The sequence below is a fragment of the Camelina sativa genome, chromosome 19 (genome assembly GCF_030686135.1).
Source record: "Camelina sativa cultivar CO46 ecotype springtype chromosome 19, ASM3068613v1".
NCBI classification, from domain to species: domain Eukaryota; kingdom Viridiplantae; phylum Streptophyta; class Magnoliopsida; order Brassicales; family Brassicaceae; genus Camelina; species Camelina sativa.
Genome location: NC_141898.1, coordinates 22,704,330 through 22,724,018, shown reverse-complemented (window position 1 = coordinate 22,724,018; position 19,689 = coordinate 22,704,330). Strand labels below are relative to the sequence as shown.

The following is a 19,689-nucleotide window of genomic DNA, read 5'->3' as shown; positions in this document are numbered from 1 at the left end:
TTATATTAGAATAATTATATATATATGTGTAATATTTCATATTTTTATTAGATGTAAATTGTAAATTGTTTTTTTAGATGATGTTATTATAGTGAAAAGCACATATATATCTTATTGTTGTTAAGTATTTGTTTTTATTAAATATTTCATAATAGAGTGCCGGAAAGATTTTGGTTTTCTATTTAAGTTTGTTTAAGTATTATTTTAATGATAATTATAAGTAGGTGGTGTATAATATTTTATTATTAAAAATTTAATATAATTATGATTATGTAATATCTTTTGAACACCAAAATATTTTATATAAGATTATTTTATGGATTAAGTTGATTATAAAAAATGTGAATAATACATTGAATTTATGTCAAATGCAATTCCAAATATATGTAGATGAATTAATAAAAAATTTAAAAAATAAAATTTACAAACATTTATTTGTGTCAGAACTTATTTAAATCATTTTGTCATATAATCTTAACATTTACTTTTATCCAACCGTTTTCATAACTCATTATATCATATGACTCATTACATTTAAGTCATTCTTTGTTATAAATATTTTATATATAATTGTTTTATAATATAAAAATATACATTTGAACAAAAAAATGAATATAGTTTTTAAATTTTAATTCGTTACTCAGTCAATAAAATTATTAAATATATTTTCTTATATGCGAGTACGACGAATCACTGATACCAAAAAAAAAGTATATCAAGACTTTGACCTTTTTTGAAACTATTATATATAAATTGGATTTTAGTACATTTTTCAAACATAATAGGTAAACTAACACATTTACTATCCACAATTATAGAAATAGGTGTAGGACCCAATTTTGTTTGTGTACAAATAAAATATCCAAATCCAACAAATCACATTTTGGATATAAAATTAAAATGCAACTTAAAACACTTAATTTTTGATGTTCATATATTTCACCATGTTTTACCTTAGTATATTCACATCTTTTGCATGATTTATTAGCACATTTAGCCATTATTGAGTAGCTTTAGGACTGTTTATGCATTAGAGTAGAATTGCATTGCATTTGCATAGTTCCTTGCATAAACAGGTGAATTTGGATCCTAAGGAGCATGGAAGGATGTTGAGAAGGATTTGAGCTATCAAAGTGAAGAAGATCAAGGAGTTAGAGCAGAAGAAACCAAGTTCGGAAGTCCACTCGACCGCCAACTCGACCAGACACTCGACCGTGTGCGGAGAAGGACTCGACCGGCTGGAAGCAGCAGAAGAAGAGGCCACTCGACCAAGCACTCGACCGAGCACCTGGTCGAGTTGACCGACGACCCTCCATTTTGTCTTCTAGCTACTTTTAGGGCTTCCCCCTCTCTCCTATATAAAGGCTTGTACCCTGCAGCCACAAAGGGAGCCACTTTTAGATAAAATCTAAAAACCTAGTATTTACCCCTTTTGGGTATTATCTACTTTTGCTTTTCTATTATTTTAGATTCTCTAGCCACTTTTGCATATTTTTAAGAAATCTTTGATACTTGTTGGTTCCATAACTTTCTAAGCATTAAGAATTTGAGTTTGATTTCTTCTTCAATATTGTAGATCTTCATCTCATCTTTCTAATAATGCAAGTTTCATTGATTTCTGGGTTTATGACTTTGTTCATCATGTTTTGTGATTGTGAGTAGTGGTTTAGGATCTTGAGGATGGATTAGGATGGATAAGGGTTATAGGTGTTTAGATTGGTCAAGATTGATTGCTTAATATCTCTTCTGGGTTAGATGCACTCTATGCTATTCTTATACTGAGTGGGTAAGGTTAGATCTTAAGCTTCTTAGCATCACACCAATGTCTAAGTTGTTAGATAAGGCTAATACTAGAGATTATCATGAAGCATGCTAAGAGATTAGATGTTTACTATGATTTTTGACATAGATGATCTGGTTGTTTAAGGCCTGTTTTGATATGTAATAGCTAGTGAGAACTAGGTCTAAGAAGTATCTTGGCTTGATTGTTATTGTCATGAGAATGGATTAACATGTATTAGAAGATCATTGTCTAGAGTAGCTCATTGTTTATTGAGGTTTGTTGACCAACTTAGATAACCATAGCTTGAGTCCATCCCATGAATCCATCCTTAGGACCTTTCTTTGTTTATTGATTTCCCTGTTGAGTATTGTTAACTGCTTGCTATTTGCTCTGTTTCTTTATTTGCTCTGTTTCTGTTCATTCGCTTGTCAACTCGACCACCCACTCGATTGCACATCCGATCGAGTGCTTGCTCGAGCTCATCCCAGAGTTCTTGTTTATGTTCTGTTTCATTTCCTGTTTCATTTCTTGTTTGATTCTTGTTCATTGCATTCAATCTTGTTGCATTTACTGCATTGCATTAGTGTAGTTTTTGTTCCTGTTTAGATTCATTACTGCTTTGCTTTATTGTTTACTTTGCATTTAATATCCTGTCTTAGTAGCTTTACATTCTACAATTCATAATCATCATTAGGTTGTTAGTAAAAATCATTCATCATACTTGGCTTGACTTAGATAAGTATTCACATCCTGATTGCTTACATCACACTCATTATGGTTTGACATCCTTTATGCTACAACTACATAAGGGTAATTGAAACACCTTGCATCCATCTGTTCATTCATCATCTCTATCATCATCCTTCACCATCATCACAAGAAAAAGCCTAGTTTCAATTTTTTTGCTCAAACTCTGTCAATATATCTATTTATTGTTTGCAATGAACATAATAAGCTAGAGCATATATCTATAACTAACCAGTGTATATTCAATCAAATGTTGCACTTCATATCTCGCAAGCCTTTCCTTTACAAGAGGATCCAGAGAACAGATGTATTTCTCCCATGAACTTCTTCCCAACATCTGAACCCAAAAGATTAAATCAAAGACATTAGTCATTTGACATCAAATTACTTCTAATGTACATCATGAGCAAGTGCCTGAAATTTATAAACACTAAACTTCAAAATACTCATCATGTCTTACATTCTTAAAGACGTTCAACACTTGGGAAACTTCTTTCTGTAAGTCCTCACTCTTTATTTCCTGTAATAAAAAAAACAGTTTGTCACTTATGTATCATCAACCAATTATTCCAAACATTTGAAATTAACTCGAAGGGTCATCATGGTTAGTTTTCTGTTAACTTACGTGCCAACTCGCAATGGCTTCACATATGAAATGACCTGAGTTAGCAACTCCTGATGGATTCAGTTTAACCTGAATTTGTGCAGACCACTTGTAAAAATCAAACATGTTTTACATGTTTTAAACACAAACCAAAAGAGTAGAGAGGAAGATACCGCAGCACATAACCCTTTAAATGCATCTTCTTTCTTAGTGCCATCATATAACCTGAAAAATAAAAGTACGATAAAAATTGTTCTATGGAGCAAAATATAGGAGTGTGAACATTTCCCTTAAAAACGAAGGTTCACTAACTTTGACAATTTCTTGCACCATGGCTCCACGAAGTGCTCCATGCGCGGTGCGACTAGGTCTGGACGAATCCATGCTAGTCTCCCAAGTGTAATTGCACTGATCTCAGCCAGTGCCTTATTGACACCCTGTTTCACAAGAAAATAAAATTTAGACATGGCCAAGATAGTCTTAAATTTATAACTGTGTAGAGTTACCTCTCCAAGTCGAAGAATCCAGCCAAGGGAAGAGACAACGTTCTCCACGATTGGTGACACTTCTTCACGAACCTGAAACATTGACTTTACATCAGTGATCAGTCGCGAGTCTGCTCTTAATAACCAGAAACTTTAGCTTCCATAACAGAAACAGTATTTAAATATTACCTTGACAGCTAATTCTCCAATGGCCCAACAAGCATTAGTCGTGACATAAAGGTTTCCTCTATTAACGTTTTCCCTGATCTGTACAGAAAAAATAGATACATTTAAATAAAATAGTTGAAGATATAAGCCGGTATTGTAGCAGTACAACTTGGATACCAACCAGTTGCTGGCTTGCGATTTCGAGGAACTCACGCAGGCGGGTTGTAGATAGACCGGGAATACCTGTCAGTACATGGTGGAGAAAAGCTTTACTACACTAATCTAATATCTCTAGCAAAGGAGAGTAAAAAAATTATAACATATAATCTCACATAACATATATCCCTTGTTGTTTACTTTAAATGAAAATATGTATAAACGTCTATGTATTTTGCAACTTAATTACTCTTGCAAGAGCGCCCATTAGGGCAAAAGCTTTTTCCCTGACATCAGCAGCTTCATCCATGCAATACTTGATAAGCATATCTCTTAAATTACTTTGTGAAACCTGCATAAGAGTCATGAAGCAAATATATATCGGTTAGTAAAAATTAACTGATCAGTACTAACAAATATGACCAGAGCAACTAAATGAGTTATCCACTAAGTGAGGACTTATGAGTACAAAAGAAAGAAAAAAAAGTGAATACCAGAGACTCTATTTCACTCTTAAGCCCTCCAGCAAGATCATAAAGAAAATCAAGTGAATGAATGATAAACTCTTTATCATACTGAGCCCCAGCAAGAGCAAAACCAACCTACAAACAAGAGAAGCAAGTTTTGATCACACGAAAAAACAACAATATTGCGGCAGTTATGATGAAATATTGAATTTAATGATTATAAATCAAGCCTGTGACTGAGAAACCTTGGCCAGCTGTTGGATTTGAATGATATCCATGCATCTCTGGAAAAGATGCTGAGCAAATGGAGCGAATCGGACACCTAAAGCCTGAAACATTGAAACACATTAATATGTTAGACATAAAGAGTTCATGCTACAAAAACAGTCTAAATATTCCGTCAAGGTGAACTTGTCGAAACCTGAGCAATGGATCCGAAGCATTTTAGCAATGGGAATATATCTTTGTCCGATATTGAAAGTTGTTGCAACTTTGAAATGAGTGGGGACATCAGATTCTCTAGATAACAAGGCTGCGTAAGGGATGCATGTTAAATAGGGTAGCAAAATTTATATAACCGTGCCTTTTAACAAAAAACAAAAAAAAAAAAAAAATATATATAACCAATAGTACGTACGTAAAATTTAAAAATATATATATATACAATATACTTCTCAAGTATTCCCTTAGTTTTCTATTCACTTACGTGCCAACTCATAATGGCTTGACATATGAAAAAAAGTGAGCTGCCAACTCCTAATGGATTCATTATAACCTGAATTATTGCAGTACACTTGTAAATCTCAAACTTGATTTACATATTTTACAAGCATAAAATCAAAGAGTAGAGAGAAAAATACCACTGCACATAAGCCTCTAAATGTTTCTTCTTTTTTAATGACATCATCGATCCTGAAAAGATAGTATGATAAATAAAATATTTCTATGGAGCAAACCTAAGGACTCCGAACACTTTAAATCCAACGCAAAAAGGCTCACTAACATTGAAAATGACATGCACCATGGCTCAAAGTAATACTTCATTTGAGGTGCGACGAGTTCTGGACAAACCCATGCTAGTCTCCCAAGGGTAATTGCACTGTTCTCAATTAGTGCCTTATTGTCCCACACCTTACAATTAGCCATACTCGTCAGATACTGCAGCTTATAAACATAGACATTGCCAAGAGAATAAGTATATAAGTTGGTAGCTATAATCACCTCTCCATGTTGAAGAATCAAGCTTAGGGAAGAGACAACATTGGTCACGAATGGTGAGACTTCGTGACAAACCTGAAAGATTGAGTTCCTGTAGTTCACAAGATTGTTTCTAACCAGAAACTTCAAGCATAATTAGCATAAATAGTATTTGGTATTACCTTGACAGCTAATTCTCCAATGGCCCAACAAGCATTAGTCGCGACATTAACGTTTTCTCTAATAACGTTTGCACTCTATTCATCAAAACATATATACAATTTCAATACAATAGAAGAAACTAATTAATAAGTATAGTAGCAGTAAAATTTGGATACAAGTACCAACCAGTTGCTTGCTTGCGATTTCGAGGAACTCCTGTAGGTTGGATTGTATATAGACCGGGTATACCTATCAGGGATCGCAAAAAGCATTATGACACACACTAATATATCTAGCAAAAGAGAGTCAAAATTATGAAATATAATCTCACATAACTTCCCTTAAGTTATGTTAAATGAAAATATATATAAACTACTTTGTATCCTTACTCTTGCAAGAACTCCCATAAGGGCAAAAGCTCTTTCTCTGACATCAGAAGCATTATCCAAGCAATAGCCAAGAAGCATAACTCTTAAATTACTTTGTTCAACCTGTATAAGAGCAGTGAGGAAAATTTATATCTGGTTATAAAAATTAACCAACATTGACCATAAATATTGAGTTATCCAACAAGTGTGGTTTATATATGAGTACAAAACAATGTGAGCACGACATCAAGAAAATGGAGTACCAGTGACCCTATCCCACTCCCAAGCCCTTCAGCAAGGTCATAAAGAAAATCATGAGACCAAACGATAATCTCCTTATCATACTGAACCCCAGCAGCAGCAAGACCAACCTACAAACAAGAGAAACAAGTTTTTATCAAGGGATAAAAAAAAAACTGTGCGGTAGAGTTTGGAAAAAAAAAAAAAAAAAATTGATTCTCAAATGAAGGATGGAATCTCAGAATTCTACATGGAACATCAGCCAGATACTTTAACAATCATAATAATAATAACAATAACACCTTAGCTAGTCTTTGCTTTTCCATGATTCGTATGCATCTCTTGAAAACTGCCTGAGAAAATGGAATGAATCTGGTACCTAAAGCCTTTGAAATAGAAACACAATATGTTATAAATAAAGAGTACTCCCTGTTGCAAATTATTATAATTTCCGGGCAAGATCATGAACTCGTCCATTACCTGAGAAATTGATATAAAGCATTCTGACATTGGACATAGATCTTTATCTGACTTTGAAAGTTGTTCCCATTTTGCAACCAGTGAGGAAATCATAATCTCAAGATTACCAGGCTGCATAGTAGGTAGAAAATACATGAGAAAAACAAAATTATGAAAGAGCTGTTTTTGCATCTTTTTCATTCACTTAAACAACTTCTAATAAGTATGAACTACTAATTCAGATATTTCGATTAATATTTCTTTCAAAGTTAAAGAAATTAATATTTATTAATAAAATGTGCATAGAAAAACTAAAATCATTTTTTATAAAACATATAAAATCGATGTTCGATCTAGGAACGGTAGGAGTTACTCAATTGACAAGAACATATCAACCTTACAAAAACCAAACCATTTTACCTTATTTATCAGCTCTTCTCGAACAACCATTGGCAGTGTTCTAATTGCATCATAAACAATTCTGATGTTCTCCTTCTGTAGTATGTTAGGTAACCATAAAGAAACAGTTGTTTGGAAACTGATAATATATAGCTACCACAAAGATTTAGTCGGGCAAAGCAGTGAAGTTCAAGAGGATTTATTTACCTTAGACGTTCCAAAAGCGCATATAATATGTTCTAGCATTACCTCCAGGTATTTCACCAAGTCTACACCAGCATCCTACAGGTTCATAGAAAAATCACTTTTCTCAAGTTCTCAACCACAATCACATGATCAAGATTAAACATGCTTTTAAATCATAATGGAATTTTAATGTTCGGCCCAATGGTCAAAGTTTTTTTCTTTTCCTTTTTTTAACGGTCAAAGTTTCTTAATTAAACAAGGATAAGGTTGGTTATAATAATAATACTTTTCCCCTCTACCATTTGGTATGTCATGCAAGGAGGAAACGTGTGGAGTTGAAGTCTCACTCCATACGGGAGAATATTTGATAAACAAGTAACTGTAGTTATGGACTAATGGAGGTTCAATGCAAGCTCAACTTTATTTTAAAAAAAAACATTGGGAACCGAGTTACCTTTACAAGAGTTGTGAAAGCTGAACAGGCGGCCTTCTCGACCCGCTTGTTATTATCCAAGAGTTTGCGAAGAATACCGGCAAGAACTTTCTTAAACTGTTCATAACTCTTACGATCACTTCCCTACAAGAAAAAAAAAAAGTAGCAAATCATCTAAAGATTGTTTGAAACAGTACTTAAGCATGAAGATATTGTTAAAATCATACCTTAAGAAGATACATGCCATATTGAGAAAGTGTCCAACACGATATGCGTCGAATGAGAGGGAATTTATCATCCAAAAGAGGAAGGAGGATGGCCACAAGCTGCAGATCAACAAGGCACTAGCATATCAATGAACTTTAATTAAAGGAGAAAACTCGGATATATGTGATGAGAGTTAAAATCATAATCGAACTTGCCTCAGGCAAGTGCGGGTAAAAATAAGGAACGCAGCCTTCAGCAATGATTCCAAGAGCAAAAACAATAGCTTCCCTTTCTTTCCATCTCTCATCATCAGATCTTGATAATTTCGTCTGCAGTTTGGAAGAACAGGACTAACCAAACCAATTGTTTTCAGTTCAAGATACCACCGAGAGAAATAATATTTACCACTATAATTGGCGTGAGTGTTTGAACCATAATATTCCCAAATACATGAGATAGCATGTGAAATGTTTTTGCACCGCCTTTTCTTAGACTCCGTACGTTAGACGAGTCATCATCATGTACCTAGAATAAGTCATTAAAGAATTATTTATTTTATATATATTTGAATCGTTTAACTTAATAGTCTCATTAATACACAACGTCATTAAACATATAATTTGCGCGGAAAAGAAACCTCGTCATTTTCCAAAAGTGACACATCGTTATCTTTATAAGTCATGACCGAGAGAAACCTCTAATACAAATCGAAATGAAATTATAGTGTCAGACTAACAACAAAAAGATTAAGTGCCAAAAATATATACTTAGAAGAAAAGGAGAAGTATCATTATACTGGAATTAGATGAGGCAATAACTCCTTAAAGTCCTCTACTTGTAGCTGACGACGACGGCATAGATTAAGAATCATTTCTTTTTGCTCTCTTATCCATTGCGACTTGTATTCCATGAGTTTCGGAGAAGCCACTGAAAAGACACAAAACATGACTAATAAATATAAGATTGTCAATTAATGTTAATCTAACAATCTTTTAACATTTATAAACTGAAAAGATAAATCTAACAAATAACATACAATATTTGTGAAAACACATTTATGTAAACGAACTCGTATGAAATTTTATAAATCGATATAAACAAATAAATAAGAAAAGAAAAATAAACTTACTTGATGTTACTAGGAAGACAAAAATCAAAAATAAGTGACGGAGGGAGAGATAGAAATGCAGCGGAGATAGAGATAGAGAGAAAGGCAGCGGCGACTGATATAGAGAAAAAGAAATCTAAAAATGTAATTAGGGTTTAGTTTATTAAATATATATTTTCGTAAAATAAACTAAAAGGATATGCTTGTAATTGTTAATGGGTTAGAGGGTATTTTCCAAAAATTAGTGTTTATTTAGTAAAAAAATATACTTGGAAAGCAAAACTTTTTATGTGTTGACTAAACTTTATTTCTTTGGATGATGCATTTTTTATATTCAGTCAAATTATTTTTTTTAAAACTCATATAAGTAAAAGATCTTAATGAAGGAACCCATTTTTTTTTTCTTTTGTCAAACCAAACCGGTTTTCATTGATTAATATGCTGGTACATTAGGTAGAGATATTAAAGCCGATTTAGCTAAGGCATTTACTTACAAATTGTTCTCTCTTTTAACAAAAACAGATGAACAAATATCGAAATCGAGGGAGAGAAGAAAGATATCATGTTGAATCCCGTAGAGCTCTTTTGAGGAAGACTCCAAATTTAGTGCTTTGATTAGCTGTTGTAAATCTGAAGCAAAAGAAACTCTTTTGAAACAAAGATCTAGGGCTTTGAGGAAGCAACCCATTAAGTATTATTTTATCAAAAGTTCAACTTTTCTTGTCAGTAGTCAGTATTATACTCCCTCCGTTTTAATTTAGCTGTCGTTCTAGGACTTAATTTTTGTTTCATAATAGTTGTCGTTTTAAATTTTCAATGCAGATGTTTGGTGAATATTCTATTTTTATCCCCACTCTTTTAAGGTTTTGAACAATAAAAAAAAATACAAAATATATTAATAAAAGGCAAAACAGAAAATTCAATAGTTTTCTTAATTTGTGTGAAAAAAACCTTAAATAACAAGTAAAAAAAAAACTGGAGGGAATAATAAATACCGGTTGGATTGCAATTTGTTTTGGGATTGAGGAGGTGTTTAATTCTCTGTTGTGGGTTTTATGATTAGCCTTTTGTTATTTTTTTTTGGTGAAACATAGGGAGAAAACCTCCCATTATTTATTTAAAAGACAAAATCAAATACAAATACGCCTCATGGTACCAACACCACGAGCATCCTCCGATGTAAAAGACTCAACATAAAGTGGACACGACTCGAAAGAATGAAAACCGAGTGGCAAAGTAAAAGCATAGTTCGCTAACCCGTCCGCCAGACGATTAGCTTCCCGATGCACATGAACAAACCGGACAATCCAGTCCCTTGAGATAAAGCCATGGCACAACCGCACCAGGAAAGACAGCGAATTTTCCTCGCTAATCCCTGTCTTTAGAAAACCCACCACAGTTTCTGAATCAACTTCAAACTCTAACTGTTCCACTCTTCTCTCCCATGCCACCACCAGTCCATAGTATACCCCCCATAATTCAGCCATGGTAGCAGAGCAAATCCCAATATGCAAAGTAAATCCCACTATAAAACCTCCTGATCCATCTCGCAAAGCCCCTCCAGCAGCTGCCAATCCTTGTGTACCCCGAGACGCTCCGTCTGTGTTCATCTTCATCCATCCGACCCGCGGAGCTGACCAAACAATCAAACGTTCCACACGAGGAGGTTTCCCGCCTCCACTCTTTTGCCCCTGAAAAGATATAATTGTCTCAGAAGCCAAATCTCTCACAAACTGAACTCGGTCTCGACATTTGCCAGGTCCACCGAAAACATTGATGCACCTTCACTTTCATCCCCACCAAACAGCTATGCTAAACAGGGTAGGCCAGTGGCCATCACGTCCTGCCCCACCCTCCTGCAGATTTGTATGCAGCCATTCCAATAGCGAGTTTGAGAAGAAACGCTGCTGCTTCCTTACTGGTACAAGGCGTTCCCATACCCCAAATATTGTCGGGCAGTCCCGCAATATATGGAGGGTAGTCTCTGCTCCGCTCTTGCAAACCTAGCATAGTGAAGAATCACATAGATGTCGTCGATATCGTTCAGAATTAGACATGATTGCCTGGTTCCCCACTAGCCACAAGAAGATCCTTACTCGTTCTGATACCCTGACCTTCCAAATACAGGACCAGAAAGTCTCCATATTTGGCCCTTCCATGTCTGTCCGAGTCAACATAGCATAGGCAGGCCTGACTGTAAACTGTCCATTCTGAGTTTCCCCCCCACGACAAACGGTCTTGAGCTCCCGTGAAATTATCTATCACCACAGCGCTTAACCTCAAACGAATATCCTCAGTGATCCATGGTGAAATATGATCAAGACCCCAATCCATATCATCTGTCTATAAGTCTCGAGCAAGATCATCAAGACGGTTTTCTGGTACTACCCCTGCATCAAATCTAGAATAGACTTGTCTGTCAACCACCTATCCTTCCAAAACCGAACCGCTCTCCCATCCCCCAGAACCCAACTCTGGCCAGGTAAAATCACCTCCCTTATACCAGTCGCTACACTACGCCATGTGGAGGACCATGTACCCTTTGATATTAACCAGTTCAAAGTATGAGTATCTCCAACCTTATACTTGCATCTTAACACTCTAGCCCATAAACTAACGCTGTCATGTAGTAAACGCCATCCCACTTTTGCTAGTAATGCTTTATTCATGTCATGAACACGCTTGATGCCCAAATCCCCTTCCCTTCTCGGCTTACACACTCTGTCCCAAGAAATTAGATGTTGTTTTCTTTGTTCCATGGTACTGCCCCAGAGAAACGATCTTGATACTTTCTCGAGATCATCAAGCAAGCCCTTAGGCAGGGATATCACACTCATAGTATGAATGGGTATAGCTGCCAATACCGCCTTCGTGAGTGTCAGGCGACCCGCAAAACTCAGGCACCGCTCTTTCCATCCTGCAAGTTTATTAGATACTTGCTCCAGTATTTCACCAAACGTTGATCTGTTCACCCTCTTCTGTAAAATAGGCATGCCCAAATATTTATTTCCCTAAGTCCTTTGTAGATTTAATAGCACTTTCAATTGAGATCAACTGTTGCAGCTCCCTTGACACATTCTTTGAAAAATATATTTTAGACTTTTCCAAACTAACTCGCTGACCAGACGCGGTACAGAACTGTTCCAAGATTCTCCTGATGACTCTTATCTGAGAAACTAAAGCTTCAGCAAACAGAATTAAATCATCAGCAAAACAAATATGTGAGAGTGGAGGTCCCCTTTGTGACAAATGGATTGGTTTCCACTCCTTACCAACAATAGCTCTCTCTATCATCTGGCACAGCCTCTCCAAACACATGACAAATAGATATGGTGACAATGGGTCACCCTGTCTCAGTCCCCTCTGAGGTTGAAAACCTTATGTCTGTTCCCCGTTCCACAAGATATTCATTGTCGGATCCCTTACACACGTCATGATCCACCGAGTCCAGACATCAGACAAACCCGCAGCACTCAATGTATCCTCCAAAAAGTCCTAGTGTACTATGTCATATGCTTTTCCAAGATCCAATTTCAACAGCATCCAACCCTTTCGACCCTTCTTACGTCTCATAGAATGAACGGCCTCTTGCACTATAACAATGTTATCAAGACTGAGCCTCCCAGGAATAAAACTCGACTGAGCTGGTCCTATCAACTTAGAAATTACCAGTTTCAGACGCATAACCATAACCTTTGTAATGGTTTTGAAGATGACATTACAAAGGCTGATAGGACGGAACTGCGTTATCCGTTATGGCTTCTCCACTTTTGGAATTAACACTACCAAAGCATCATTCAGGCCTGGGGGGAACTCACCAGTTTCAAAGAACTGAAGCACAAACTTAATTGCAGACTCACCAACCACATCCCAATTGTGCTGATAGAACACGGGCTGATAACCATCTAGCCCCGGAGCCTTATAAGATCCCATACCCCGCATAGCAGCCTCTACTTCACTGCCCACTATCGGTTTACTAAGACATACTTTGTCCTCCCATGATAATCTTTGGAACCCCTCACTCGGTAACCGAGGAACCAACTGAGTCACATCCTCCAACGAATATAAATTCTTGTAATAGGCCACAGCTAGATTTTCCAAACTCACCCCTATCTGTCACCCAAACCCCTGCATCATTCCTCAAGGCTTTGATCCGGTTCCTGCGTCTCCTGATAATAGTAGAGGTGTGAAAATAGTTAGTATTGCGATCCCCTAGCACAATCCACTTCTCCCGCGACTTCTAGAACCAGAGGACCTCCTCCTGTTCAAGAACCTTGTCTAATTGCTGAATCAGATCTGCTTCTCTCTGTAGCAAAGCATCAGTCTGCACATTATCCAACACATCCTGAACTGATTTGATCTCTTTCAATAAAGCCTCCTTTTGTTTGTGAACATCACCAAATACTTCTTTGTTCCACTTCTTCAAGGGTACTTTAAGTGCCTCCAAGGCTTCAGGAGTCGTCAGATCACGTCTCCAAGAAGCGTCTAATAACTCCTTAAAACCCTCATGACTTAGCCAAGCCGCCTCAAATCTGAATGGCCTACGATGTGGATTCTGGCTCACTACTGGAGATAACTGAACATAAAGTGGGGCATGATCAGATGCAAAAAATGGTAAATGTGACACCATGGCTTCCTGCCACTTTAACCTAGCCTGTGCACAACATAAGACTCGGTCCAGTCGCTTTGCCACAAACGTTTGTTGCACCTTCCCTCTTTGCCAAGTCTATCAAAGACTCCTCATTAATCCAATCCCCAAATGCGAGTGAATCATCTGAAAGTTTCCCATTACCACCCGTCCGTTCATCTAACCGGATTATCGTATTAAAATCCCCACCAACGATAACTGGTCCATCAACCCCAGATAAGGTGTCATGAAGTTGACGCCACAGACCACTTCTCCGACTAACCGTGGGTGCAGCATATACCACTATGACATGAAGGATGTCCACGCCGGTGACCACCCGCGCTTGAATGAATTGATCTGAAGACTGAACTATACCAACAGATCCAAGTCTCGATCTCCACAACAACCAGAGCCCCCCCACTCTGCCCAACCGCGTCTACTGTAAATGTGTTCTCGAACCCTTACCCTCTGCAAATACGACTCGCAGCCTCACCTCCCGCATGAGTCTCAAACAAAGCCAGCAAATTTGTGTCAAACTTCTTCAGCAGATACCGAATCGATCGACGGAAGTTATGTTTACTCGCCCCCCGGCATATCAGAAGAAGACAATTCATAAGATCTTCATAAACAAAAACCGGAACCACCGGGGAACCTTGCTAAGCGGAGTGATCCTCTCTTCCACAACCCAATGAAACCTCCGCTGTGCTCTCCGAACCCTGCCCAGCATCCGTTTCAACCCTCAACTGATAGACTCCTGGATGAGGATCTACTCCCAAGAACACACTTTGCAAGGTATTGAAGACGAATGGACGGAATGATGATGATGAATGGGTGGAAGATGCAACGGAATGGAGAGATGATCGGCGGAGAAGGTTAAGAGGTGGTATTGCAGCGGATTGAAGGGGAGAACGAAGTGTACTTCTAAGAGAGCTGGAGATTTCTTAGACTACAGGCTTGATTACAATTTAGATATGACACACTAAGAAGTAAACAAGTTGAGAAGATACTACACACTTCTCTGATCAAACAAGTAGAAAGAAGGTTTTTGATTGAAATGTTTGATGAGTAACAAATGAGAACTACATGGTGTTTAAATAGAAGAAGGGGGACGAAGGAGAAGAGGAGAGAGGGGAAAAAATGCAAGAGCATGCACAAGGTCAAGCTCATGCAAGGACATGCACAAGTCCATACTCATGCAAGCGCACGCACAATGTCTAGGAAATTACAAAAGTATTAAATGCAAAGTTTGAACACAAAAGATAGAAATTGGGCCAAGGCATAGAGATGGGTGTTGGCATAGAGATGGGCCTTGGACCACGAAATTGGCTGGTAAAGGGGACTTGGAAGTGTTACTTAGGCCTCATTAAAAACCTTGTCAAGAAAACCCAATGGGACAAGGGAAAAATAGTGCATAAGCAACACTTAACCCTTTACCTAGCTCCTTCATCTGTGATCTTCATCAGAGTGGTTTGAACCATGTATTCTTGCTTCTTGTCCAGCTCCCTAAGTAGACCATTGATGGCTTAGTTGAACCTCTTAGATTTTGACCTTGTTAGAGGACCTGCCAGAACGAACAACGCTTCCTCCGATGCTTTCTCTGATTCAAGCTGTTCCTCCAATTCTTCCTCTGGTTCAAGCTGTTCCTCATGTCCATTTTCTTTGGTTGAGCTGTCCATGGTCTCATCATCCTCTCCCACTTGAAAAGGATTTTACCTCAAATCCGAATTATCTACAAAATAAGGAAGAAGATCAGAAACATTGAAACTGCCATTCACTTTGTACTTACCTTGGAGGTCAAGTTGGTAAGCATTGTTGTTGATCCTTTTGAGCACTTTGAACGGTCCATCAATCTTTAGCATTAGTTTTGACTCCTTTTCAGCTGGAAATTGTTTACTCCTCAAGTGTACCATTAGTTGTTCTCCAACCTCAAAGATCATCCTAAAACAACCGTTGGATTTATGATTATGCATCAAAATATCTCCAATTCCGGTTCTCGCAAAGACTTTGGACGAAAGAACTTCTAAATCTGGGGGCTCCTTTTTTGTACCTGCAAAGTAGTCAATATCTTTGTCAAAGATCAAGTGCATCATTCTAGTCATGGATTCACTATAAACATGAAAACATATCTCATCTTGGTAAAAATCATTATCCTTGTCATGTTCAGAATTTTCTTTGAATAAACCTAACATTTTCCCATGTTTTTCTGAATGTAAAAAAAAACTAATAATCAAAGCTCTAGAATCATGAAAAACAAATTGGGTTAAGGAATTACTTAGCTGGATAAGGCCTTGGGTATTATAGATGCTAATCATGGTTAATGGAAGTGGATCTGGGAGTTCTTCTTGGATCAGTTTGAAGCTGCTGACATGTTGGTGCTCATCTTGATCCATATCAGGTGGCTTAAATCATTCGTCTCCCACTTTCTTTTCAATTTTGCGTATGCGCTTCTTAACCACTCTGAAATCTGTATATGGTTCTTTTGACAAAGACAAGCAAATCATATTTGTGTGAGCTTGGATAAAAGTATCCTTGAGAATAAAAATACTTATCTTATGATTGTTGGATATGAGCACAAGTACGGCATCGGGTGGTTCATCTTTGAGCGCTGAGAAAGCTTTGACTACTTTTCCATGCTTCGCAAGATCTCCTACATCAAAAGGAAACAGTTTAGGCACAATGAAAAAGATCAAACAGATATTCATGTAGTTGTTATCAAGATGGAGTTTTAGAATGGAGCATCCTTGAGCGAATGAAGTTGTTTTCCTCAGATGCTTCCAGCTTCTAACTCCAAAATGATAAATCATTTGTTGGCATATATCTGGTGGTTTCTCCTTGATTTGAACAGAACATGTTTCTTCTCCAAAGTACTTATGATTCTCCATATAACATGTTCCTTTCATAGCAATCATGGGAAAGAGCAAGTGCATCATACTTGAAATAGAGAAATCAAAAACATGATCTTTCACAGTTGGTTTGTAAAGCTCAATGAACAGTTTAAACTCACAAAACTCTTTTTCAAGCAAATATCTCATTTTAGAAAAAGGTTTAACCATTACATGCTCAGTTTTAGTTTTAACCGGTTCCATTGCAATGCTACACATAGAAACTCTCAAAGAAGAGTTAAATTCAAGAAACTCTTTAAACAACAAACCTTGTGGCTTAAAGAACTTTTCAAGGGAAAATGTTTCAGAAGTTGGAATCATTTTGTCAAAAACAGATTTTGAAACACAAAATTCTTTCACATTTTCTAAACCAAAACGTTTTTCATTTTGAGCAGAAATCAACACAAAATAATTAGGATCTGTCCTTACCAAATCAATTTCCTTACAGTGCTTTCTTGGGTAGTCACAAAGATATGGTATAGGGACTGGGTTTGGCACAATGTTGATCTGCTCCAAATCACTAATCAATGGCAAACTCATTTGTTTTGTTTCTAGTGATTCTTCTTCCTGAACCTGTAAAAAGGAATTAATTCTACTCGGTTGCTCCGTTTCCAAATGGGTTAGTTTTTCAAGCACAAAATCAGATTGGTTAGAAGAAATATCACACTTAGCTTGAGATGGAGTCATAGGTCCAAATGGTATAACAATATCATCCTGAGCAATGAACTGTCTCTCCTTGGCTTCTTCTCCAAGCTGTTTCTCCTTGGGTCCGTCTCTAAGTTGTTCCTCCTTGGGTCCGGACTGATCCTTTCTTTCAAACTCCTTATTCTTTTTTTCTTGTTTTGCTTGCTTCCATTGTCCTCCATTAGAATTTGTACCTATCTCAAGACTTTTGGGAAAAGACAAGTGCATCATACAAGAATTGGAATTTTCTAAACCTTGAACAGTTACTTCCTTGGATTTTGAAAGTGTAGAAGACTTACATTGTTTTGGTTCTCCACTTGAGTCAAGTGATGATTTTAGACTTTTCTCATGAACGACAATCTGTTCAGGGACCTTTTTTGGTTGAAATTTTGACTTAGCCTTCGTCTTCTCGATTTTAATGTACTCGGTTAATGCCTCAAAAAGACCTTTTTTGGTTGAAGTTTTGACTTAGCCTCCATAGATGTTGGGGTTTTCTTTTGTTCCAAGACTTTGACTGGTTTCTTTTCAGGAACTTCTTTGATTGTGCCATTGGCTTGGGGAGCACAGTGTAGCGCTTGTGGAGCATACTTATTCCTTAGAAGCTTCTTAAGATCTCTCCACAATGTGATATTTGGCTCCTTGTAATACCAACGGTCATCAACTTCTTGCAACCACCATTTGTAAGCGTCTCCTGTGAGTTGGGTAAGTGCAAAAGCTAATCTATCATTTCTTGGAATGTCCTTGTAGTAGAACCAATCATCCATGTTTTTCTCCCACTCAAGGTAGTCTCCTTTTCCTGAAAATTTATAGAATTTATGAGCAAGTGGAAATTTATAATAATTTAGAGATTTAGATTTGGGAGTGTGAGAGATTTTCTGTTGGCTGCTCTGGATTGATCTAGATGTGTCGCCAGGTGGCTTGGGTTTAAGATCTTGGTGTTGCCTTTGATGTAGAGCACCAAGCTTTTCGTCGAGCATAGTTGCCATAGCAGCTGTGATTGATTTCGTGATTCTCCTTTCCAGGCTAGAGGTGGATGACACTTCTTCTTCCATTGTACCTGAAAACAAATCAAAGATCCAACAAGTAAATAGTTTTAAAAACACGAAAATAAAAACAGATCTGGAAAAATATGTAAACGAATCCAAAAATTCTGAAATCAATTTTCAAAAATACGAGACTCAAAGCTGATCCAAATGCAATTGATTTCATAATTTTTGAACAAACAAAACATTTTATAAAATTCTTGCAAGATAAACGAAAAATCTGGAAAAATAGAAAGTGACGATTGGAATTTCAGAACCTGGTAGCAAAGTGGCTCTGATACCACATGATGGACTCCTGGATGAAGATCTACTCCTAAGAACACACTTTGCAAGGTATTGAATAGGAATGGATGGAATGATGATGATGAATGGGTGGAAGATGCAACGGAATAGAGAGATGATTGGCGAAGAAGGTTAAGAGGTGGAATTGCAGCGGATTGAAGAGGAGAACGAAGTGTACTTCTAAGAGAGATGGAGATCTCTTAGACTACAGGCTTGATTACAACTTAGATATGACACACTAAGAAGTAAACAAGTTGAGAAGATACTACACACTTCTCTGATCAAACAAGTAGAAAGAAGGTTTTTGATGGAAATGTTTGATGAGTAACAAATGAAAACTACATGGTGTTTAAATAGAAGAAGGGGGACGAAGGAGAAGAGGAGAGAGGGGAAAAACATACAAGAGCATGCACAAGGTCAAGCTCATGCAAGGACATGCACAAGTCCAGACTCATTCAAGCTCATGCACAATGTCTAGGAAATTACAAAAGTATTAAATGCAAAGTTTGAACACAAAAGATAGAAATTGGGCCAAGACATAGAGATGGGTCTTGGACCACGAAATTGGCTGGTAAAAGGGACTTGGAAGTGCTACTTAGGCCTCATTAAAAACCTTGTCAAGAAAACCCAATGGGACAAAACTTGACAAGGGAAAAAGAGTGCATAAGCAACAATTAACCATTTACCTAGCTCCTTCAGCTGTGATCTTCATCAGAGTGGTTTGAACCATGTCTTCTTGCTTCTTGTCCAGCTCCCTAAGTAGACCATTGATGGCTTGGTTGAACCTCTTAGATTTTGACCTTGTTAGATGACCCGCCGGAACGAACAACGCTTCCTCCGATGCTTCCTCTGGTTCAAGCTGCTCCTCCAATGCTTCCTCTGGTTCAAGCTGCTCCTCCAATGCTTCCTCTAGTTCAAGCTGCTCCTCATGTCCATGTTCTTTGGTTGAGCTGTCCATGGTCTCATCACCAACCGAAGAACCGACGGATTCCTGTCATGATC

At 37.2% G+C, this 19,689-nt stretch overlaps 2 protein-coding genes and 1 pseudogene across 2 annotated transcripts; all 3 read right to left on the bottom strand.

The window, feature by feature from the left end:
- Positions 1 to 2,401: 2,401 nt before the first annotated feature.
- LOC104768127 (transportin-1-like) lies at positions 2,402 to 11,503 on the bottom strand. The gene is made up of 34 exons (XM_087501263.1): positions 11,233 to 11,503; positions 11,022 to 11,172; positions 10,326 to 10,951; positions 8,858 to 8,988; positions 8,699 to 8,758; positions 8,467 to 8,586; positions 8,277 to 8,390; positions 8,082 to 8,180; positions 7,876 to 7,998; positions 7,443 to 7,517; positions 7,257 to 7,331; positions 6,858 to 6,968; positions 6,680 to 6,763; positions 6,401 to 6,508; positions 6,159 to 6,260; positions 5,956 to 6,018; positions 5,790 to 5,864; positions 5,632 to 5,703; positions 5,414 to 5,541; positions 5,271 to 5,322; positions 5,117 to 5,185; positions 4,832 to 4,942; positions 4,656 to 4,739; positions 4,438 to 4,545; positions 4,194 to 4,295; positions 3,969 to 4,030; positions 3,809 to 3,886; positions 3,641 to 3,712; positions 3,447 to 3,571; positions 3,308 to 3,359; positions 3,156 to 3,224; positions 2,991 to 3,050; positions 2,763 to 2,867; positions 2,402 to 2,645 (listed from the first exon to the last, which is right to left on the bottom strand). Coding segments are annotated over exons 1-27 (3,177 nt in total). The 3' UTR covers positions 2,402 to 2,645; positions 2,763 to 2,867; positions 2,991 to 3,050; positions 3,156 to 3,224; positions 3,308 to 3,359; positions 3,447 to 3,571; positions 3,641 to 3,712; positions 3,809 to 3,885.
- Positions 2,622 to 3,721, bottom strand: LOC147920861 (transportin-1-like). The gene is made up of 8 exons (XM_087501264.1): positions 3,641 to 3,721; positions 3,447 to 3,571; positions 3,308 to 3,359; positions 3,156 to 3,224; positions 2,991 to 3,050; positions 2,930 to 2,944; positions 2,763 to 2,867; positions 2,622 to 2,645 (listed from the first exon to the last, which is right to left on the bottom strand). Exons 1-8 carry the CDS (start codon positions 3,719 to 3,721, stop codon positions 2,622 to 2,624), a joined length of 531 nt encoding a protein of 176 aa, XP_087357390.1.
- A 3,324-nt stretch (positions 11,504 to 14,827) lies between the features above and the next one.
- On the bottom strand, positions 14,828 to 19,022 carry LOC147920860 (uncharacterized; annotated as a pseudogene).
- Between the last annotated feature and the right edge of the window lie 667 nt (positions 19,023 to 19,689).